The sequence below is a fragment of the Hippichthys cyanospilos genome, chromosome 17 (genome assembly GCF_059441005.1).
Source record: "Hippichthys cyanospilos isolate Australia breed blue-spotted pipefish chromosome 17, RoL_Hcya_1.0, whole genome shotgun sequence".
NCBI lineage: Eukaryota > Metazoa > Chordata > Actinopteri > Syngnathiformes > Syngnathidae > Hippichthys > Hippichthys cyanospilos.
In genome coordinates, this window is record NC_142385.1 from 7,409,067 (window position 1) to 7,433,860 (window position 24,794).

The 24,794-nt window shown below is 38.7% G+C and overlaps 1 protein-coding gene across 4 annotated transcripts in view; it reads right to left on the reverse strand.

Moving 5' to 3' along the window:
• Window positions 1-3,247: 3,247 nt before the first annotated feature.
• The window catches only part of nrg3b (neuregulin 3b), a 237,034-nt gene continuing 215,487 nt past the window's right edge, over window positions 3,248-24,794 (reverse strand). For all 4 annotated transcript variants that reach the window (XM_088439939.1, XM_088439938.1, XM_088439935.1 and 1 more), the window contains exons 7-9: window positions 17,659-17,759; window positions 11,176-11,328; window positions 3,248-4,220 (exon numbers count right to left, since the gene is read on the reverse strand). In XM_088439939.1, the coding sequence (XP_088296065.1) occupies window positions 3,680-4,220; window positions 11,176-11,328; window positions 17,659-17,759 (795 nt within the window). In that variant the 3' untranslated portion in view covers window positions 3,248-3,679. The remainder of the gene's footprint in view (window positions 4,221-11,175; window positions 11,329-17,658; window positions 17,760-24,794) is intronic.

Consider the following 24,794-nt stretch of genomic DNA (forward strand, 5'->3'; position numbering starts at 1 on the left):
TACAATAACTGAATGATCGCATTTGAATTCACATGGTTTCTTCGCTCTTCCAGCGAAATAATACTTTGACCTTGATTTGATAATCAAAATCAAACACAAATAAAAGGCTGTGAAATATTGCCACCCTTTGAAATGCTAATTGGGACATTCTTAAGCAGGACAAATGAATACATATAGATATTCAAATTTATGCATATACCTGCAGATCTGAAATTTTAATGAAATAACTTAGTAATAGGTAGCCCAAGGTATTGAATAACATTAAAATATACAATATTTTTATACCTAGGCCTATATGCATAAACACCTTGGGTTAATCTCATTTTGATATGAAAAGATGTTTTAAAAAAATAATTATAAAAGTATATAGACTTACAATTGCTTGTATTTAATATCTATATAAAATTTTAGAACAGGTAATGGGGAATTACATCTCGCTTCAAATATTGATTGTACAAGTTTTTACCTACAAATTGAAGACCTTTTTATTTAGAAGAAAACATTTGTGTTCATTAAACATCAGCGGTGAAAACAAAAAAATAACGGGACCAACAAGGGATCCCTGTGGTACACCTCAGGAGGCAAATGTGATCCCTACCTTCTTCCCTATTGCAAGTATATAATTACCACTCACTCACCTAATTAACAGCATTTTTGCTTAGTGGGACAGGAAAGCCACAAGCTGAATGCTGTAAGCAAAATCACTCCATTATTCATGGTTAAGCCTTCTGTTGCCTCAAGTGACATCCTTAAAAAAAAATTACTGACTTAGCATAGTGCATACCTCCTTCTGGAGCAAACAGAACATCTGTAGCAGTTTTCCCCAAACCAATAAATGCACTTAAATCAGACTAGAAACGCCAATTTTCCCCCCTCTCTATCTTTGAACAGACGTGCCCTGTTTTGTAAGGGCGGGATGAAATCTGTCTCACTTGGCATTCCCGGAGGACATTGGGGGTCTTAACCCAGCAATGCCCGGCAATCATAGCAGTCATGGGGTCAACATGTCTTGTGGGGAAGCCTTGTCACTGTCAGTCACTCTGTGTCAGCCGTTCATTCCTTTCCAGGGCCATTTCCTGTGTCAGCCAATTCTCTTTTTTAGCCTTTGGTTGGCTCAGGACCCGCATATATCTACCAAATCTTTCTGGGTACAAGTCGAGTTTTTTTTCCCTTAGTTTCAACCCCGATATTAAGGGGTTTAACTGATAAACGCGTAACTCAAAACAGACCAATTTTCTCCATACATCTGCGTTTGAAAAACATCAATTCGATTGTGAAATAAGTTATATATCAATTACAAGGCCTAAAATGATCATACAGTGGTACTTCTACTTACCAAATTAATTTGGTAACCAGGGTTATGATTTCAAAGTAAGGTTTCATGTAAATAGCCTAATCCAGGGGTCACCAACCTTTTTGAAATCGAGAGCTAGTTCTTTGGTACTGAGTGATACGAAGGGCTACCAGTTTGTGTGAAGACACTGATCATGTCACACTAATTGAAATGTAAATGTATACATGTATAACTGTTGTAAAATTCATAGAAAATCACCAATGTTCTGAATGTAATGTAAGCTATTTGCAAAACAGGCCTGCAGGCTACTCATGTGATCTTTGGGGGTTACCTGGTGCCTGCGGGTACCATGTTGGTGACCAAGACTTCAAAAGTGCTCCGAAATCTTTTATATAATCTTTTAAATCATAATAATATATTATAAAAATGCTTCAATAAGAAATACATATTACATTAGTGCATAATCATCATGGAATTCAAAGTAAATTCTGTAATGAATAAAAATAAGAATTGAAAAAACACTTCTAACCATTTTAATCATTTTAATTGTAGCAGTTGAATGCAATTCTTTGGTTTCTGTCGCAAAAAGTGGCTGCCTTTCAATCGCTCGGGTTACTCCACTGTCAACCATTACATTTGTTTTTAGGAGTCTTACATGGCCACTAGAAATGTTAAGAGTCTCCTGAAATCCCGCGTGGAGGTGAGAGAGGTTTGCAGACATCATCACAAGTCTTGCAGCAGTGCACAAACGCCGTCTTGCTGTCCTCCTAATCTTCAGGCCATCTGGCGAGGCGGGAAGAAACCTAGCTGTCCCCTGCCGCATTAACATTCCTGTCACGTTGCGCGCCGGACGCTGATATGAAGAGAGCCGACTCCAACAAACTTGCCTTGTTTGGGGTGGTGGGAACGTTTGATTTGGAGTCTGTTGTTCTGAGTTGACTCAAAATCGTCCTTGCATGCTATCCATAAAAGAACTTAGCAACACCTGTCTTCTAAAAGTAAAAAAAAAAACAAAATGTCAGAGATGTATTCTGGTGTTTGTTTGATAGCTAGCAAGCTACTTCCTGTTTCAAGAATGACTTCAAGTCTCTGGAAAGTAAAAATAAATCTCTTCTAAGTTTGACACACCAAACATGAGTAGGTTCCACCTAGCTTGCGCGATAGCAGTCTCTAAGATTTGAAATACTGACAACTAATGTTTCTGTAAATTACAGCTTGATGCTGTAAACGTAGAAATGGACAAAGTAATGATAAGCAACTCATAATATGACTTGAAAATGTTTTTTTTTTCATGTAATCTTGCCAATACAAGCAAATAAATGAACCGTTAAGGTTCAAAACGTGATAAAAACAAAGACATACCTTTTTGACCGTAGAGCGCCATGCTTCTTGTTAATCAAGACGCAGTTACACTTTTTCTTTTCCCGCAGTACTTCGACTCGGTAGCCTCTAGGAAAAGAACTCCTTTCCGCTTCAAGCGCTGTTTCCGAGTTCAGTGGTGCCCAAAAAGACGGATCCAGAGAAATCCAAAATTATAATACCTCTCATTAGCCACAAACCTGGGAGAGTTTTGCCACATGTTTCTGCTCTCGTTTTTCAGATGTACAGTAGACTGTTACCTTTAATGGACAACACATTCATTTAATTTGTCATTTTAGAAAACTACTGCATATGCCATATAAAATCAAATTCCAATAAACGGCACTGAATTTTCTCTTTCATACAGTATACTCAATTATTTTCGCAAAATTATAGGAATGACTTGAATGGTAATTGTTGTGAAGAAGATGCATCCTGGCAATGGAATATATGGCCACGATGTGTTTTCAGGTTAAAAAAAAACAAAAGAAAGTTTTTGCATTGAATCAGAACTAGGCCCTGAGACATGCCATGTAAATGCAGTGCTTGATTTTACCACCACAAAAAGGACTTGAGATGACCAAAGCTCTTAATTAACACTGTTATCTTAGTCTTTATTTTGTCACAATTGTATGTCAAATATATATATGTCTATGTGACATATATTAGATGACATATACTGTATAATTTCATTTCTTTACAATAGAGAAACAACATAGAGACACACTATTTTGGTTTCTAGGTAGAAGCTCCCTTTAAATAGTGGTGTTTTTTTTCCCCCAGTTTAGCTCCCACTCACAGTTTGTAGTCCTCTTATGAGTTTATTCACAATGTGTGCTTGTTTGGATCATTTCCCATAATGATTCGACGTATTTTTCATTTTTTTTGTCATTCGTCCTTCAGCAGTTCAATCTGTTCCTGAAACGGCCCCCGATATTGGTCCATGTGGCCCCACAGATGGTCCCACCAGCCAAACAGCAAAAGTACCAGGACCAACTTCTTTGAAACTTTGTAAAGTTAATCCAATCAACTAAAATTTCTTGAGGTCCCTCTGCAGCTGGCCAAAGGGCTGTTTGGGTTCTTGATGGCGATATAACCTTGACCTGCCGTCTTTAAACCTTGGATTCCCGTGCCGCTTTGTCCAGCCCTGGCCTCCTTCACGCCGCCACGATTGACGTGAGAACCCGAAGACTTGGTCGCAGGACCAGAAAGCTTTTTCTGCTTTAATGCCAGCTCGAGTTTTGCGGTCATTCCAACAGCAGAAGAAGAGGGCGTCTGAGGGCAAACACTAATGGGCACAGCACTCTCGCAGGGAGGAGAGGAAGGGCTGCCGGCAGGGACGAGACATCCCCCTGGGTTCTGGTCGGTCGTATCCAAACGCCTTCCCTCAAGGTCGCACGCCTGCAGCGAGGGGATGATGGGAACAGAACGGGTGCGCAGCGAGGGCGGAGGGAAGCTGCTCCCCTTATCCAGGCGAGTGCAAGGCACCTCGGTCCATCCTTTTCTCCCGGCAAAGTGAGGGGTCCTGCTGAGGAGGGCGCCGACCTTTCCCCCGCTCGGATCACACCTTGAGGCGGGAGAAAATGAAATGGGAATTAGAGAGCAAGTCATTACAATGGTGACCTTTAGAACGCATCAGGTATTCCTCGTAAAAAGTACGAGGGTGTGGTAATAAAGCTGCTTTTCTCCTACAAAACAAAATGATCCCAGACATTTCTTCACTTAATTGCTGTGTAATTATTCATCATCTAAGTTGCTATGTGAATGTTTCACTGGGGAATTGCGCTGAACATCTTGATAGAACAACTGCAGTGCGCTTGACCTTCAACACATACCGTTAGACAACCGGTCCGAATTTGAGAATTTATCCTTCCTTTCTGATCAAAGTTAGCTAAGTCCCGATTACTGAAACCTATCGTATTTTGCGTACCATGCGGCGCATGCCTATTATTTAGTACAGTCTCAAATATGGGCTCTATTTCCGCATTTAACGTTTATGTAAGGTGCACCAAATTAAAATGGGCATGCTCAAACATACGGTCGAAAAAGGTAGCGTTGTTCATTTTCTCTGAAGGGTTTCTCGCTCCCAGCGTACATACTGTACGTAATACGTAATGTTCTCTGATTGGTTTATCGCTGCTAGTGCATGTAATGTGGGTCTTCCTTCCCTTACGCTCCTGTGTCAGCAGGAAATGGTCCCACAGTCAGACCTACATTTATACAGATTTTGGGACATATACCGTACAAGGGGCTGTTGATTTTAGAGAATATAAAGGCTTTTAATAGCACCCTATGGTATGGAAAATACGTTATAAGTTATCAGTTTTTCAAAGAGTCTGCTCTTATTGACAGGAACAACAATCTAAGTCCAAGTCAAGTCAGTGTCACCGATTTAAAAGTTCCAGTCAAGTTCAAGTCACAAAAGCCAGAATCCAAGTCAAGTTCAAATCCCAAAGGTCTTAATCCAAGTCAAAGTCCAGATAAGGTCAAGAAAAAATGTAAACGTCCATCCAAAAAATGTGTGGTCACCAAAGAATTTGACAAGTTACCCGTTTGCGAAGCTGATTCTGTCTTTTTCTTTCTATTTTCTGCCAGTCTGGAGGGGGCACAACAATCCAGTTCAGAATTGGTAGAATGATAGACTATTGATTCATAGACTTCTGGTTTGTTGGGGAGAAACCTCGCCGTCGTCGTGTGTAGGGTCCCTCAATCTTTTTGATCCGTTACGTTAAAAAAATCGGTTCGGATAAGTCCCAACGGGAAGGGGGCCAGAAATATTGTGAAACATGTGACGTACCCTCCGTGAAAAGAAGCAAATAACTTATCAAGAGTGGAGAAGTTGGTTCATGCTAAGCAGAGTTTATGCCGTTCTCCGGTCCTGGGTTCACATTTCGATTTACCCCCGCCTTAGGAGACAGCCGCTGTTATTGCCAGCCTTCTGAGACGGTTTGTAGCATAACCAAGTTTATATAATTGAATTACTTCCGCACTCCCCTCGGTATTAGAAGGGGAAATGCAAGCTGGAGGTAAATCCGGCAGATCAAAACATATCTAAAAATAAACCCCATTGCAAAGTTGCCTTCAGTTCTGTCCTTATCTGTGGCGGGTAAATATGTTTTGATGCTGGATAATAAAAGTGACAACGCTCAGCGGGGGATTTGTAGTCTCGAGATGGGAAAACGTGGAGGGGCACTTCCCAAGTTTCTGCATGGCGCTCAACCCTGTTTTTACACTCCTCCGTCTTTATCCTCCCCTTTTGCTGCACTATCGTCACAATCTCCCCTCACTTCACCTCCCCTCATCCCGCTACCCACCTCCCACTACTCCTATCCTGAGATGAGACTGTGTATCCATGGCAACTGCGAAAAAGGGAGGAGGGGGACGAGGGCTGCTTGCGGAGCTTTGGTGTTATGTGTCTGCTCAGTCCAGAAATAGGTCACTTGAACCTGCTAGAGGGCCGGTGATCGACGGGATGGTTAATTAGTTCAAGTTACCAGGCGAGCTGAAATTGCCTGGATCTCATTGGGTTTTCAGTGAGCGGACGTATCTAGTAACCAGAGTATTCTTTAAATGAAGAATTTTTGAGGAGATCTGGCCCATGAAATTTGCAGGCTCAATCCCCCGAGTATTCGTGGAATGTCATCAGTAGCTCAGCAGAAGATGACTGCGAGGGTCTGATGAGAGCACATTTCACACTAATTCTCTTTCAAATGGAGACAAAAGCCCTGACCTCAATTGGGGATAGGCTGATTCCGGAACTGTGTAGCTTTGTTTTAAAAAAAAAAAAGAGAGAAATTGTTGAAAATAGGTCACATAAAGAGTTTGGCAGCAGGCGGTGTTATCTTTCGAGCTGCCGTGATGTTCAATCAGACGGGCTTGCTAACAGGAGCGTCGCCAGGGACACTGCTGTTTGCTTTAATGACGGGCGTTGTTTTGATAAAGTTGCACAGTCTGACAGCAAATTAGGCTCCTGTCTGAGTGACATGCCAAAAAGCACTTCCCGATACCAAAACCTTGCTTTGCCGAATAAGTAAAAGCAAAAATAATTCACTGCTCTCAGGCTTGTTTAGGAGGAAATGATTGTGGAGGTCCATGATATTGTGCTCCATCGTGCGAGGTGACCAGTTTTGTATCATATAACCTGCTTCAAATTTGACAATTAGCACGTCTAATTTTCTAAACATTTAGCAGAATGCTTTTATACTTATTTTGTTTCCATAAATCAAACATATTCTAGCTTGGAACCTCTGTTGGAAGCTCTTTTCAAAATGATCCGTTGTCTTCTTTATCAGACAGTGACAAGGCTTTAAAACTGTAAAATTCAAAAGCAAAACTCTAAAATCTTCACATTTCTAAGAGGTTTTACCTGACATGTTTCCGCGTTATCTTTCGCCTTCTCCAGAATGTCCAAAATCAATTGAAAAAGATATTTCAATGAATTGACGATTGGAGTCAATGTGAGTGGAAAGGGTTAATTGACGTTCCCCATGAATGACTCAAGAAGTTCAGGGTAATGATGGACAATCGAAGCTTCATGAAGCACTTGTAATTTTTTTTGACAACTCTAGATGGCACTCATGGTTCAAAGAGGCAAGGGAAATTCAAAACACTTCACAACACTCGTGGTTATTTTTAAACCAAGAGCACTATCTAGAGGAGAAAACAATAACACAAGTGTTCCATGAAATATTTTTCCATTTCTAGTTCAGGGTATAGCCTTAAATTCTTTGGAATAAGATCCTGGCCACGGCAATAGGAAGAAGTAGTGATGGACAAACGAAGCTTCATGAAGCACGTGATCTTTCTTACTCTCGATGGCACTCTTGGTTAAATCATTTCACTACTGATTATTATCATTATTATTATTATTTTTAATACTAAAACTTATGGCATATATTACTTGTTTATACGTCTAGGATACTTGGAAAATTAGTTAAAAAAATTCCCACTTCCATTTCTACCAAGAATTACCACTGGACAAACGAAGCTTCATGAAGCACTGATCTTTTTTACTCTAGATGGCACTCTTGGTTAAATCCTTTCACTAGTGACTTTTTTTTTTTTTTTTTAATAAAACTTATGGCATAAATTACTTGCTTCACGGTCTAGGATAATTGGAAAATTAGTTAAAAAATTCCCACTTCCATTTCCACCAAGAAATACCACTTTGACTGTATATCCCATAGACCACAATACTTGTTCAAATAAACGTGCCCGAAAACTGAAACGGATCACCAAATGTCTACGATACAATCTAATTCGTGTAATCTATAGCTGCATATAGCACATATAAATATATTTCCGCAGTACTCAATGAATAATTCACGAGAAATTGTACCACACATTCTCCCTTGTTAACTGTCTCAGCACCATCTTGTTGTGTATGGTGAAGTTGCTAAATGACACTAGAAAGTGTAGGTAGTTGTGTAATGAAGCGGTATGATGTCATTTCATCATATTGCTACCATTCCTATACCCACTGCCATTTTTTTCGAAAAGCTGTGGGACGCGTCGTCCCAACGGGAGCGAAAGGGTAGAAGAGGCAAGGAAAACTTACATTTCCACCGCGCTCCTGTTTATTTTCAAACCTAGGGCACCATCTAGAGGAGTAAATATCAACACAAATGCTTCATGAAGCTTCATTTTTCCTACGCTCAGCAGAAGCGTTAAAATCAAGGTTGATATTGAAACCCACCCCTCGTGTACACATATGTCGGAATTTGGTCACTGGGATTTCTTTTTTACTCCATCAGAAATGGAAAACAGTTTTGAATACCCCTCCCTTACTTTTAACAGCCGCTCAACTTTAACTTGTGTCAAAAAGTAGGACAAGGCAATGACTGTCCTGACTTGACATCTGCGCGACCAAGAAAGCTTCAACGATCAATTCCCACAACGTCAGATGTTTAAAATGGACTCGGCCGGCGTCTTTTGTTCATTTTCAGATGTCCACAACGAGGTCGCTTTAAGCTCACTCGATGGGGTGGATCCGCGAGGCAATTATGCAAGGCTAATGAGATTGCAAGTGTTGAACTAAACAAATTCGTCTTATCTCTCGAGGAAATGAGAATCTGATTTAATTGCCTGGACCTTACAGATTTGACTTCGTTGATCATTTGCTTTTTTTTATGAATGTGGTTTTCATGTTTTTCTTGCTTCAGATATACAACCCGAAATAACCTCAAGTTCATGTCCACTAGGTTTTAAGGAATTTGACCAATATTCGCAATCTCAAATTCACACAGAACCTAAAGGTAAACGGGCTGGTTAGTTTATGGGATGGAACAAGATAAGATGTGTTAAAAGAAAAAAAAATACTCATTATTATCCAAAACTAGTGTTACAAATTAAACTATTGATGTTGTTCAATGTTTTTATTGTAAAATAATGATTTTTTTTTTTCCTCAAATGATTTTTCTCTTGCATCATGACTTTTGAAAATACAGCTTTTCGTAAAATGTACTTTTTTTCTCCTTGAAATAATTTTTCTCCTAATTATGTTTTTCTTGCAACATGTTCTTATAAAATCTGTATTTTCATAATTTTATGTTGTTTTCCACTTAAAATAATTTTGCCCACAATTATATTATTATGTCCTTGCAAAATACCAACTTGATGTAAAATCTACTTTTTTCCTCCTTAAAATATTTCTCATAATTGTTTTTCTTGCTACGTGACCTTCCAATATATTGCTTTTCATAAAATGTAGTTTTCTGTCCTTAAAATATTTTTCTCATAATTTACATACTTCTTGCAACAATACCTTGTAAAATATGTTTTTTTTTGTGGAATTTTGTTTTTCCTCAACATTTTTCTCATAATTACATCTTCCTTGCAACATAAACTTGTAAAAGACAGGACTGTTTATTGTATTTTTTTTTCTCCTTTAAGGGAGTATGTGTAATTGTGTGCATGCACCCGTAGGAGCTTTATGAGGCATTATGGTATATGCAGCAATAGACACTCCTCCTCCAGACATGACAACCACCGGAGGCAATATAATGCAATATAATTTAATGATAACTAGACATAGAATTATTTTTACAACATACTGTAGGTCGTTAAAAACACATTTATTTGCAAGTTTTTTACATTTATGATCATTCGATTTATTCATTCTAAATGAAAAAGGGTCGAAATCTTACATAATGTCCCTTAAAAGCAAATTTGCTCATATTTACATTTTCTCGCAACATATCCTTGTAAAACACCAACTTCTCCTTAATGAAAATATTGTTTTTTGTATAAATTACAAGTTTCTTGCACCATGACTTTGTAAAATACGATTTTTTTCCCAATGCCATCGATCATTTTTTCTCCTTAATATTGATTTTTTTTTCATAAATTTGTTTTCAAATCAGGGTTGTGGTTTCAAACAGGTTTAGGCTTTCAAAGTAGGGTGAACATCCATATCAACGGCTATAAAATCAAATGTGTGTGGCAGATTTTAGTAGGGTTATGATTTCAAAGTAAGGTTTCAAACTGGGTTTGTTGGGGTAGGGTTTACTAAGTAGGCTTCAAACGAGGATTATGTTTCAAAGTAGGGTTTAAAATTAGGTTTAGGGTCTCAGAGAAGGGTTAAAAACTCAGGTAAGGGTTTTAAAGTAGGGTTTCAAACTATGGTGAGGGTTTCCAAAGTAGGGTAAACATTTCTAACTGGTTATAAAATTGAATGTGTAATAGGTTTTAAGTAGTTGGGAATACAGTGGAGCCCTGGGTTACGGCGTCCCTTGTTCACGTTATTTTCACGTTGCGAAGCGGAATACTATGTTTTTTATTTTATTTTTATTCTTTATTGCATTTTTCCAACTTTACAACACTTACAAAATTCAAACTTGGCGGTCAGTCTGCGTGCGTAGGACGCTCATACGTCACTACATGCGTTGCTGCATATGTCACTAAAATGCTGATCTGCTATTGGTCGGTTTCACTAAGATGCTGGTCTGCTATTAGTCGGCGACACGGTGTCACTAAGATGCCGATATACTAAAGACTTGATCTTGTGTGCGTGTTTACAATATCGTATTTATTGGGTGTTTTAGTGCTTAATTCAAACAAGTTGGTTAGCCATGGGTCCCAAGATTGCTAGTGATGTTAAAAAGAGAAGTAAGAAGATGATTAGTATGGAAACAAAGCTGGAGCTAATCAAGAAATACAAAACAGGCAAGGCCAGGCTACTCTTGCTAGGGATTATGGCCCTAAGTAGCTTAGCTTTTATTTACCGTCAAAGGTAAATAAAATGTCATTTTTCCGTCATATATTTTGTATTTACTATGTTATTTAATTGTATACAATACATGTATATTATATATATGCAGCACCGACTGTACTTTTTTGTACTAATTTTGTACTAATTTTACTAATTTTACAATTTTGACGTTTTCACCTGGGATTTTACACGCATTAGCTAATTAGCGCATGTTTCTTTTGTCCACCATATGACAATTTTGCCTTACGATCCCATCTCCAGTACGGATTAATTTTGTATTGCTCAAGAAAGTCAAAGGAAAACCCAATTTTACCTGCTTATAGACTCCATCTGGTTTGGCTCCTCCTCCTGCAGGTGCTTGTAGACGTGAGCGGACGGCATCTTCAACTTCCCCCTGGAAACGGGCGGCGTCCTGAAATTGGTCTCCTTGCGTCTTAGCGCCGGACTGAGAGAGAGGGAATTGCTCCTAGAAGTGAATAAGCAACAATGTGGATGAATATCAGGGATTTAACGTAATAAGGCGCGCCGCTGCACGGATTCACTAATCCCTTGTAAAATCTTTATCTCTTCCTTGTTTGGACTGACCTTTCGGCTAAGCGCCCAAACCGAGGCGGCCGGAATTTATAATGTTCGTAAAAAACATGGCGGGGATGTGATAATCATGTGAAACAGATGTCATTTATCAGTTCCACCTTTTATTTGCATAATAATGCAGTCATGTGCGAGGGTGAGGGAGGATTGAGAAGTGCTGTCCCTGGCTTTGCAGGTGTGCAGATGCTCGTAAATCAACATGGCGGGCGGGCACGCCGCCCATTGCACCGCAGGAAAAGTCATACAAGAAGGTCGTGAGGAGGAAAGAAGAAAAAAAACCCTTTCTATGGCTTAATTTGTTTTCAATGATGCACCCCTTACGTGAAATATTTTGTTCAGCCCAACACCCCCTAATTAGCATAAATCATTAATGATGTCTAATAAACCATTTGAAAAACAGATTGAATACACTTTGATGATGATTGAAGTGGTATCTTTCAGCTTAATTTATTCAGAAACTCTTGACCGGGGGTCATCAATGTGACGACCACGGTCAACTGGTTGACTGCCGGGTTGGTTTTGGTCGACCGCATGACATCGCATTACATTGGGGGGAGGGGGGGCAGTCATTTGAAAAAAAATGGAGCTGAAGGCCATACTACCCTGAGAATGCACTGATTTCAGATGCTAAGCAGGGTTGGTCCTGTTTAGGACTTTGATGGGAGACCACCCGGAAATTGCAGGTTCTGTAAACCCACCTCATGTTTCTCAGGATTTTGGTCAATGGGGACCAGGCCTTGGGCTTATTGGGCCAACCACCAAATCGCATTAAACCTCAAACGCTTACCGACACAGAAATAGAAGCAACTATTTCTGCCCTATTCCTTACCTGAAGCAAAGAGGAAGTGATTCATTGAAAAAAAACAAAACACTGTGTTGTTTATAATTGGAAGCTTCTCATGCTCTGGGATGCGAAGATCATCAAGTTGACCGCAGTCACAACTATGATTCTAAAAAAACCCTACAAAATAAAAGCAAACTAAGGCCATTGATGTTATACATGACTTGTTATGGTACAGTTTATTTTGAAGCAACGTCACTGTCCTTGTCACAATGCTTGGCTGTTTTACTATAATGGAGTAGATTGACAGGCAGCGCATTCTCACTGTGTATTTCATTGCAGAAAAAGAAAAGAAAGACAAAACTTGTGCCATCACTAGTGTTGAGCTGTATTGGCTTACCATCATAGATAGAATTCTGTATTTTTGTCTAATAGTCATCTTTTGATCTGAAACTCTAAATTTTAAAGTACAGAGCAAAATCAATAGAATTGACATTGCCATTCCAATACTTTCGCATAGGACTATGTCTTTATTTTAAGTGATAGTACATTACAAAACTTAATACTGAATTATCAAAAAAGAAAACAAATCGATAACATTTCTTTGAAGAGCGTACAGCTTTATTCTAAACATTTACAACTTAGTCACTTAAACATGACAACTTCTTACAAGTATTTTTTCCCTCCTACTTTATCACAGCTATAAAAAGAAGCCATACGTGTGATTTACCTAAAACGAGCCGCCGTGAACGCCTCATGGGACTTGAGGAACTGAAATTCCGGGTAAAACATTTTCCGGCTTGCTTTATCAAAAGTCGCTTTGTAGATTTTTCTTATTTTTCTTTTTTTTTTTCTCAGCCAGCACTTTTGTTTGTGTTGCGAGCACACTAGCAGCATGTAACACATTCATCGAGTTGAAGTTAAAAACAAAACAACAAGGTCGTTGTTCTCTCTGCTTGAAATTTGGCAGAGGGGACATTGAAGTCGAAGAGTAGTTCATGTTCAAAACTTTGTGAGCGCATTTCTTGGAGTGGGGGGGGGAAAAATCAATCTTAGCTTCAGACATCCTCGATTGTGCAATCTTTTTTTTTTTTTTGTTAGCAGACCCCCCGGGAAGTCCAAAACATAGGTACACTCCCCAAAACAAGAATCCTTGTATGAACCTGCTTGCGGAATTCATCTCGCATTATTATTTGATGACTTGTTTTATGCATTGTATTGAACGGCGCAAACCACCGGCAAGTGCCACATTCCCAATAAACATATTTGTACTCACCCCGAGACTAAATATCAAGTTATCGATTAGCCCACGCCACTACTTCAAAATTCAATTACCACATGATAACGTTCAGGCGGCGCCACGATTAGGCATCGATTACGTTCCTGCCGTCAAACTTTGCCAGTCGAGAGGAATTCTTTTCATTCCCTTTTGAAACGATTGATCGAGGCCACTCATTGATCTGGACGATTTCTCTGCCGGGATATGTGTTACAAGGCGGAGGAACAAAAGAGATGAACCCAATTGTTGCTCTTGTACGACCATAAAGAAGAGTTGTTTTGTTCCTTGCTTTTACTTATTACCTCTTGTAACTTTGAGCCAGGATTGCTCTGCCTTTTCTATTTCATACAGAGGAGCAATTCTGCTGGAAAATGAATGTGTATATCCGTAAATAGTGCCTTGAGGCATTTCTTATACTGTGGATTGGGGAAGGCTTGATTCGGAATAATAGTCCTACGTTGTTTCTGGTATATTACAATTTGGGACTATTATGGATAAATATAGAGCGGAGGCAGCAATGAGCGGAACTAATACATCTTGGAGATCTCCAGGAACGTAAACATGGATGCGCACAACACTGCGCTGGTGGCACACTCACAGTCGAAAGGCTTTTCTGAAATGCCACAACGAGGCGCTCTAAAGTAGTCTACAGAAGGGAAGATGGACGTCCAGCAATCCCTCATTTTTTGTGGTTAATGGCAACCGGAACTGACCCCGCGATAAATGAAAAACCCCGAAGTAGCTTCACCCCGAATGTGAAAAGTATTTATGCTTTATATATTTAAGACACATAAAATAATTGTAATGTTATCCCTTCCCTTCTCATCCCTTTGGCTGTGGTTTCACGGAGAGCCGTGGTTATATTAGCGGTGAGGAAGCCCGTAACTGACCAAATATGATAACAATCAGTTTACACTTGAAATTCCAATTTATTACCAAAGAAATCTAGGTAAGAGATTTACAACGCTCTGGTGCAGCCCAACTCCTGCCCCCATTGGTCGATGGTCGTGCCGGGAGCCATCCACGTGTCTTGTAGGAGTCCCTGTCTCCCTCATGAAACAGGTTAGTGTTGCACCAGGCGTCGCGAATATAACTGCGGCTCTCCGTGAGACCACAGCCATAGGACGGTTACTGTATAAGGTTTAATCATTTAAAATTCAAGTAAATATGTGTACTGCAATAGTTTGATGTCCGACGAGTTCCCGTGGCAAGTGCAGTTATACTCAACTCATCTGTCTGGCATGCAGAAAACCTTCACAGCGGGTCTTTCCGCATTATGCCTTTTTTAATTTTTAAATCCACAAAGGGAAAGCACTGAAAGAAGACACTAGGGAGTTGAAATTTCACCCAGATGGCTTGTCGAAATTCAACATGACACAACCACACTACCAGGATTGTGCCATTCATGAGTAAAATACTGCAAGAGTGAAAAAAAGTTTAAGGGATTTCAGGTGACATTTTAACAATCCGCAAAATTTCAAAACTACTGAAATATGACGAATGGGATTGTCCACCCGATTTAACCAAAAAAGCATGCAAACATTTGGCAAAAAAGTATAGTAAAACGTTGATTGATGTTTCAATTCATTAATCCATTCATTTTCTATAGCCGCTTATCCTCACAAGAGTGGCAGGCTTGCTGGTGTCTATCCCAGCTGTTTTCGGGGAGTAGGCGGTGAAACTGTTTGCCAGCAAATAACTAACTAAACTAACTAAACTAAAGAAAACTAACATCCATTCACACACCCAATCATACCAAAGGATAATTTACTATGTACTGTTCCAATTAATTTGCTCTTAATATGGAAAAAAAATGTATACTGTTCCTGTCACAGCAATATGAAGCATTCACTTAGATTTGTTGATACCTGCTTATTAAATTTTCTGCTGCTTATTTATATCCTCGCAAAAGCTAGGCGTTTGTTATGGCTCAAGAAATTCACTCAGCATGGAAAAGGTACGCTTTGGGTCAAACTGACAGCTTTTTATGAGCCTTTTTATCTGGGATGGCTCACGGTGCGCCGCGTTTTCTCGGGTCAATAGCCGAAAACGTCTCCAAATCATCCATCAGAGTCTAATTCAGCTCCGCCTCGTCCGACTCGGACAAGCAGAAACAAATGATTGAGCGTCCGCCGCTTGGGATGAAACACCTGGGTGACACCGCGGTGAATAGCCCCCCCCCCCCCCCCCCCGTGGAATTTGTTGCCTGTCAGGCATCGGCCTCCAATCAGCAACACACCCTGCGTGACCTTGCTTTATCACGCCCAAAACTGCAGTCATCACGCCGGCTTGAAAAAAAGCGTGTGGCGCTTTATGCGGCGTCTTGTCTTATTTGCATCCCATTACGTGGCGGATTTACGGCCGTCTTTGCGCCGCTGCCCATAATTAGGACAAGAGCCATACATCAAGTGCAAAGCAGACATTTACCGTCACTCATTTCTGGTCATTTGCCAGCGGTGAGTGCTGGCGGCGCTCGTGGGACGACGCGCCTGACATGAATGTCATTAGGTGTCAAAAGAAGTCGGGAGAAATAAACACACACACACACGTCAGACGCTTTTTGTGTTGACTTCCCGGAAGCGTCACATCACACTCCCCCATGTCACGCTAGCGAGCAAAGATGATACGTTTTGCACAATATTTTGGCGTATGATGCAAAGCAAAACAAAAGATGGAGCTGATGTTTTTGAATTCTGCGCCGTTGTCTTTTCTGCTAGGGGGCTGTTTACGCTTTTCTATATGTTGTTGACTCAAGAAAGAAAAAAAGAAAAGTAAGAAAGAGAAATGCTGCTTTATTTTTTAAATGATAGTGGAATTTTAATTTTTGATCAAAGATAAAATGATTTACAACCCCCCAAAAACATGTCGTTAGGGAAATGGTAAAACGGTTTGTTATAAAGTTATAAATCCATGAAAATGGAAACTACAGTAGGCTGAGCCGAGCCATGAAATCAGTCATCGTGTAATGTTTCAAAATTGTGATTTAGAAATGGTCATGCAAAGGGGTTTTTACAATTGGCTATTTTTTTTTTACTATATTTTTCATCAGTTTTTTAACGAGTTTGTTTTCAGCCGTGAACGTCTAATAATGGAGGCCTTTGAGGGATATAATGTAAAAACACAATACAGTAAAATGCAATAAATGTTTTGATTATCAAATCATAGAATTCTATGTATGTGTATATATCTATATATACACATCTCTCTCTCTCTCTCTCTCTCTATATATATATATATATATATATATATATATATATATATATATATATATATATATATATATATATATATATATATATATATATATATATATATATACAGTATATGTATAAAATGTTTGTGTTACGATTATGTATGTATTTTTTAACATAGAACAAAAAAACGTTCTACACAGAGGATAAAGAATATATGCTAGTCATATGCTTACTCCACAGTGCCTGTTCCGCACATTCATATAAATTAGATTACTTGAGAATGTTTCATAAAAATAAATCGTCAATACTACTTTAAGTCTTCAGTAATGAACAAAATTAATTTGGGTGTAAAATCAAAAAGAATATATAAATATCTAATGTATGATATTCATTTTTTTCTGTGTATGTGAACACAAAAATCTGCTCCATCATAATACTAAACTTTCTTTGTGGGAATATGTAGTTTCTCAAAATTGACACAGCTTTCTTGTTGCCAGAATATGACTTTTTGTATGACCTAGCGTTTCACTTTTTTCCCTACCTATTATGATTACACCAAGAGTAATAACTATTGATGTACAAACAAATCTTCATGAAGCAGTCACTATTATTTTTTGATTCCTCAGATGGCACTGTTGTGTCATAGAAGCAAATTTCCACTGTACTTGTGTATATATTTAAACAAAAGCACTATCTTGGGGATTAAAAAACATCAAATGCTTTGTGAATCTTAATTTTCCCCATAACTAATGATAACATAATTATTAAATGTTTTAAACTGTCAAATAAACTAGAAATGCTGAGTACCTACCTATGTAATACCTACATAATTATTCGTAGCTCAGAGGTACAGGAAAAGCTCTCAAATGAAAAGTATACTGTACGTCATCAGTTTGGAGTCTAAAGTTTAACGCTATATTCGAGCCTGATTGCTTTTGAGACGATTTTCACCTGAAGCGTTTCCCTTTGGACTGCACGGCGCTGAGAATGTGCAGCGATGTCGTGGACGCTCCCGGCGCAGCGTCGCCTCCGCCGCTGTGGGTGCCGCAGTCCTGCAAAGGAGACACAAAGTGATTGTTGTGACATGCTGGGGTTAACTTGAAGCAACACTGTCTAATATGACCTTCAAAAGAGCAGCTGCTAAATCATTGTGACGACCTGCGCTGCCTGCCAGCGATGACAATAGCGTCCTTGTCATCCTTGGCAATCTGTAATATTCGCGGACTAGCCAGCAGCACATCTCCTTTGTTGTACGGAAAACCCCTGCTCAAAACTTCCATTTTCATTTTTTTTGCACTAGAACATGCTTTCTGATAACTGCTGAAAATCATTTTGCTGCATTTTGATGTTTAGTAATGTTGTAAAAAGAGTTTGAAATTATGTTGAAGTGTTTTGGTATTGTTTGTGTTATTTGTACGATGAAGGTAAGCAGCAGTTCTCAAATTTTATATGCTATAATATTTTTAATGCCTTAACAGGAACAGGGCATTCATTTTTTTTCTAATTGAGAGTAAATTAATTGGAACATGAAGCAACTTGTGCCTAAATTGTTTAATTGTGACTTCTTAATGAACAGTTTTATGCCTTTCACTGGATTTAAAGTTTTATAGACATATAGACACGTTTCATTAGTTACGCATATTTTTACTGATGGAAAAGTGAATTTTAATGAAGCGTCTGTGTTATTTGGTGTAAAATGAGTCAAGAGGAATTCAATATACATAAAGGTTTTTTTTTGTCCATCACTACATATTTATATATATATATATATATACACACACACACAACAGCTGAGCGACTTTTTATGTAAAAATACATAAACATCCATTTTGCCAGTGACTCTACCCTAAGCTTGTTTGCAACACTAGCAGAGTTTATCTGTAACGAGAAATAAAAAACACCTTAATCTATCTATATTATGTACAGAGAACATAATTGCATAAATGTGAGATACATGTAAAAAAAAAACAAAAAAAACCTCGGCTAGGGCAATTTTCTCTGTTTGTTTTTTAATCCAATTCACCAAATTGACCAGCTCGTTTTATATTAAAAAGAATAAAATAAAAAAAAAAATCACCACAGTATATTAGGCAGTAGTTTCCGCAGCGGCTCGAAATTCAATTAGATTTGCCAACTGTAGAGGGAGCCCCTGAGCATTATAAATCCAATTATTCCAGGATGCTGATTTGGTAATACTCATCTCGGATCCATTTTTAGCAGCGGTCCAAATAAAAACATTGCTTCTAGTGATGTAAGAAGGCAAAGGGAAAGCGCTCGGAGGTAACTACATAATGTGGGAAGACAGTGGAGTATCAGTGCACTCCATAAGGTTAATGTCCCCTGTCAGGGAGAGGAAGCTCTCTCTCTGGCGCTCTCTCTCTCCCTGGCGTATTCCCCCATGTTCAGATGCTGTCTTTAATTACACTTTACATTTTAAAGCTCAGATTAGAAGGGGACGCTTTGTGCATGGAGCAGCACGCTGGCCCACGCAGACAACAATTAATCCCACGCAAGATTACGTTAATGGTTCCGCCCGCCGGCCCGGGCCTCCATTCGCCTTTTCCACCCATTCGCCTTTTCCACTGGCCTTATCAAAATGAACAACATTATCTGTCGGGAATCCTCACCCCGGTGAAAAATCGAGAGATGAAGCAGTGATTCCGATAATGGGACTTCTGGCTTTGTTCTTTTAATTCTTGTGTAAGATCAGTGTGAGGCGGTCCTCGAATGAAATTTGGTTGTTTCGGTGGCTCATTTTGCATATTTACATGGTTGGGAGAAAGGGTGGAACATTCATTGAATTCTAAATGACATTGTCATGCAGTAGAACACCATTTTCAAATTGCAAAAGCAGAAATTTTGTTTAAAAATTAAATTTTATATATGAGCCAGCAACGCCTTCCCTGCTAGCCTAACATAACCTGACATCATTATCATGATTATAATAAAAGTCAATTAAATTTTAAATTTATTTTTCCTAAATACTGTATACATGTATAATTATTCTCCATGTTCTGTTCTCTTCATGTCATTTTATATATTTGTTTATGCTCCTTCCAGTGTTATAGTTTTAGGTTCGAGTTTTCATCCAATCAGAATTCAGCTAACATGTCTATGAAATCTACCCGAGGCCTTCAGAATCAACAGTTGCAGGCGCATGTGTGCCGTTAGTGAAAGGGCACATAGGGTAATAGACAGCTGCAACAGCCAATCAGGTCACAAGGTGGCGACTTAAGGCCATCTAGGAAGCCGCACGTTGACCGTGACATGTCCGCGATGTGATTGGATATTCAGCATGGGAGGTAGCGCTTTGCAGGTCAAGCAAGCTTGGCTATGGCAACGCCTGCATCCTGTGCTTCTGTAGAACGGTCGTTCTTGGCCTTTTTGAAAGCCGGTTAAAACATATGATCGAAAATTATTTCTTGTTGGAACTGAAACTCACAGACAAACTGTAAAAACAAGTCATTGAAGTCTTCTTGAGGAAAGAGAGAAGAATGCATTTTGTGGGAGACAGCCGATTATGTGAGTGCAATCCTTTTGTCGATGTATTTTTTCATTTTTAAGATGTTGTCATTTTACTTCGATCATATTCAATTTATAGTAAATAAAATTATGTTCTTATATTAAAATGACATTTGCATTTTAGCGTATAATCTAATTCAAATTTGCCTGCTCTTGGTGTCTTAATAAAACTTTGAGGACAAATAATTTTAAATTCCCTTTTATTTTTAACTTTTGACAGCATCACGCTTAACACAGGTGTCGAACTCCAGTCCTCGAGGGCCGGTATCCTGCATGTTTTCCAAACCTCTTTCTCAAGTACACCTGATTCAAATGATTAGGATCAAGCATTATCAGCTTGCTAATAAGCTAATAAGATAATCATGTGAATCAGGTGCGTTGGGAAGAGAAAACTGGAAAACATACAGGATACCGGCCCTCGAGGACTGCAGTTCCACACCTATGACGTATAGTGATATGTTTTAATTGCTGATGCGGGTTGATTGATGTTTAAATGCTCCGGAAAATAGCCTGTGTTGTACACGATTAAGGTGATGCAACGCCCAGTAACGCCTATGTTTGCTTCTCAGGGGTATTTGAGTTGGCCATCACTGAAGATGTAAGTGTGAAATGCATGGAACGCCATTGATATTCACACACTCACCCTATCGCCATGCTCGGGTCCTATATGGAAAATAATCCATATAGATCACAATATTAAAAGGGAAAGAATCTTTCCAAATCAATGATCCCAAGTTAGGAGCATGAACCCTCTCCAAATTGTGATATCCTTGTCAGGGGAATACATGGGAAGCATCCATCCATCCATTTTCTAGAGCTTATCCTGTTGAGGGTCACGGGTGAACTGGATCCGATCCCAGCTGAATACGGGAGAAAGGCAGGCTCCACGCTGGATTGCTCACCAGTCAATCACATCGAGAAACAGACACGCAGGGGGAATGGAGTCCGCCCTGCGCACCACTACAGCGCCGGTGACACGGCCAAATCGCGTCAAACCGCTCGGTCATTTCATTTGGAATTGGACCCAAAATTACATCTCGTCACTACAAATTTTTTTTTTTTTGCCCTGTGTGTGACTTATTCTATATAGAGGAACAGACTTGAGAAGACCATTATAAAAAGGAAATTATGTGGATTTTCAGCATTTCAGCGAAATGTATTTCAATCAAAAACATCCTCACAGGTCAAACAACATTTTAACATCAGCAGGACAGTTGCAGCATCCTGTCAACTTGAGCTTTTTGGAGCGCCTTGATTTGTATTCTTGTATAAAAGTGACCTCGGGGGTCCTTATGTTATTTTGTAACGCAACTGTAAAGATGTTTATTTTTTAATTGAAAAAAAAAAAACATTTTATTTTTTTTCAAATTTGAACATGTATAAAATGAATAGCAAAAAAACATAGTTACTTAAATAACTTCTACTTGTGGGGAAGAAGAATAGAATAAAATACATAACATAAAACAAAACATCATTAATTGTCATGATCTGACATGCTGGGTGATACAAATGAAAGTAGTGGACCCAAAAAGCAGGGAAACTATGAGATTGAATTGCTCAAAAATAAAGATTGGACACGAAACTGAGGCAGGACAAACTGGAACAAAAATGTAAAAAGTAACAACTCGAAACAGAAACCAAACTCACAGGGTAACTGCGACAAGGATGTAGCAGAACAAGGGACCGAAAAAATGCAGTGACATTGACAATGACCCGACAATTAACTGAATGCAAACCGGGGACTTAAATAAACTTCACACTTAACGAGGAAACACTAAACAGCTGGAGAGGATCAAAAAGGCATAGGAAGCTGATTGGATGTCACGAGGAGGGCAGGTATACAAACAGGTGGAAACAAATCACGCTAATGAGGACAGACTTAAGGGAAAACAAATAGGGACAATACAAAAGAATTAACATAGCTTGAAAAATACCTCCCAAATAACCCCAAATCACAAAAAACAATCCCAAACTACAAACTACAAAAACTACAAAAATGACAATAACACAAAAAGAGAACAAAGTAGTCAAAAGTCATCAGAAAGAAATGCATACTGTACTTTACCTATATAGTACACATTCAAAAAGGGGTAGGATGAAGTATAAACTTATCGGGTACTACCTTGTTGATTTTGTGCTCTATTCTTTTCATTCTATGAAGTATTATATAGTGCATTATTTACACCAAGCTCTTCCTCGTTCCTATACTCATCAAAGATAAATCATGAATATAACCTGCTAGAGCATTACAGCGTTTTCCATTTATTTTTTAAATTGTGCGCAATCATAACCATATTCCACTCTTGTGCAGTATTTTGATAATTCATCAATCATTTCTTCTGCATAATTCTTGCAGTAGGGTTAGCATTAGTCAAGGGATGGCACACTCCTAGTAGTGTGTCAACAAAGTGGTTGTGCCACATTGATATTGTGTCACCATCTGGGTGAAATTTCAGCTCCCTAGTGTCTTCTTTCAATGCTTTAACTTGGATATGAAATAAAAGGACGGGATAAATTCACATTATAAACTGGAGCAAACGATGAAAATATGACTAATACAGGCTATACAGTGAATACAAATTCTAGGATGGTGTTACTCTGCATTATTTCCATTACATCTCCCTGGGGGGGGGGGGGGGGGGGGGGGGGGATCCTGTTAGTGTCTTGGGTTCTACTCAAGTTGCTGCCAACTTGCTGGTGCCCATTTGTTTGCAGCCAGGTTTTACGATTCTTTTAAAAGCCTTTACAATACAAGACAAGGTGGAGACAACAGGAGGACACGAGAGCCTAATAAAAAGCTATAGAAAACTTCTACATTCAGCTTAGCATTCAACCAGCTTTTCTTTATGGGCCCTTTTTGGAGGCTTAAATAAACAACAGCAGGATAATTAAGAACAGCTCCCAGCCACACACTTTTTTTGGCACCGCTTTGTAAGTCGCGTTGTTGCATAATCACGCACCTGCATGCGCATTTGCATAAAATGTGTAACTGTTGGCGACATGACCTGTCAAGCTGCCATTTCGTTGATTGTGATGATAACTGGAAAAGCTCTGGTATCGAGCCTGTCGCTGTCACAAAACTGCACTTGCTCAACAAGATGACAATTAAATCTTTCCTGCCGATTTGGCCATATTGTAGCCTCTTGACGACGTTCCCTTATTTGAAAGTTGATACGTAAAAAATGACTCCCAAAGTAAGGTTCTGTCAACGTCAGTGAATGAACTAACATTTCAGTTTAGGATGTCATCAGAAATGTATTCGTTTTGTATTATTTATAGATGTATGAAAGGTACAAGTAATTTTTGACACAGAATATGCTTAGAAACAAAAATCAAGGGTTCTAGAATACAGCCCTGTGGAACAACATCCAGTATTTCACATTACCACGTCATTGCCGAACAATCGTTTTTTTCCCCCAACGAGTTGTGCTCATAGATTTGCCTAACTTTGTAAAAAGTTTGAAAACACAATCAAACGGTCAAAAACGCATTAAAAGGTTAAAAAAATAATCAAGTCATTATCTTGAAAATGCACAGCTGTCATGTCATGTCATTGAGCATTACTACTAGTTTGAGGAATCTAAAATTGAAAGAAATTGACATTTTACAAATTTAAAAAAATGAAAATCCAAAACATTTTTTGGTTTGAATAACTGCTAGATATTCTGGATGACCTTTGTATAATGGGAAAAACAACAAAAACAAAACATTGAAATTGGAGGCATTTCCCAAATTTTTGACTTGTACTACCATCCCTAACATTTAAAATACATTTCTGTTAATATTATAAGAGCGCACTAGTCTTTATTTATACAATTTCATTTGGAAAACCAACAAAGTACTATAATTTAAATTCCTATGGAGCATGAATTATTTTCCAAAGCCAGGGGGAGACAGCAAAAGATTGAAAAAGCCTCATGTGGTTGTCATAAAAAAAAAAAAAAAAAACTTTTTCATGCCAATTGCATCCAAAGTACCATTTTTGGACGGTACAAACAATTCTCTTTGACATTGATTAGTTTTTAACAATTACAATTAGAATTAGTAGTTACAAAATGTAATGTTTCTAGAATACAGCCATGTGGAACACCATCCAGTTTTTAACTGTTCAGTTGTGCTCATAAGTTTCCAAAACTCACAGGTGATGTAAGGTTACGAGCACAACTCAGTGAGGAAAAGGCCCATAGAATCCAAAATACGGTGGATTTTTTTTTGTTGTTGCTATTAACAAAAATTGAAGTCAAGGAGTACTTGAGTAGAGATGTGTATTTGAATTTCAGTCACAAGTCATCATATTTTTGTGACTTTAAGAGACATTTTGCTTTTTGTCATATACAGTTGTTAACGAACGTCAGGCGACTGAGCATCGCTAAAGTTTGGTGAATGTTCATGACCCTGACGAATTAAAAAAAGGCGAAATCTTCCTTGACATTCGCAGTGGGATAGCGACTCAGAAGACTTTATTTTTTTAGAGGTTCCAGAACGTAGCCCTGCGGAACACCATGTGGTATTGGCCATAAAAAGCTTCCCAGGTTTTTCCGACCTCTGTTTCTGTTTCCAGTACA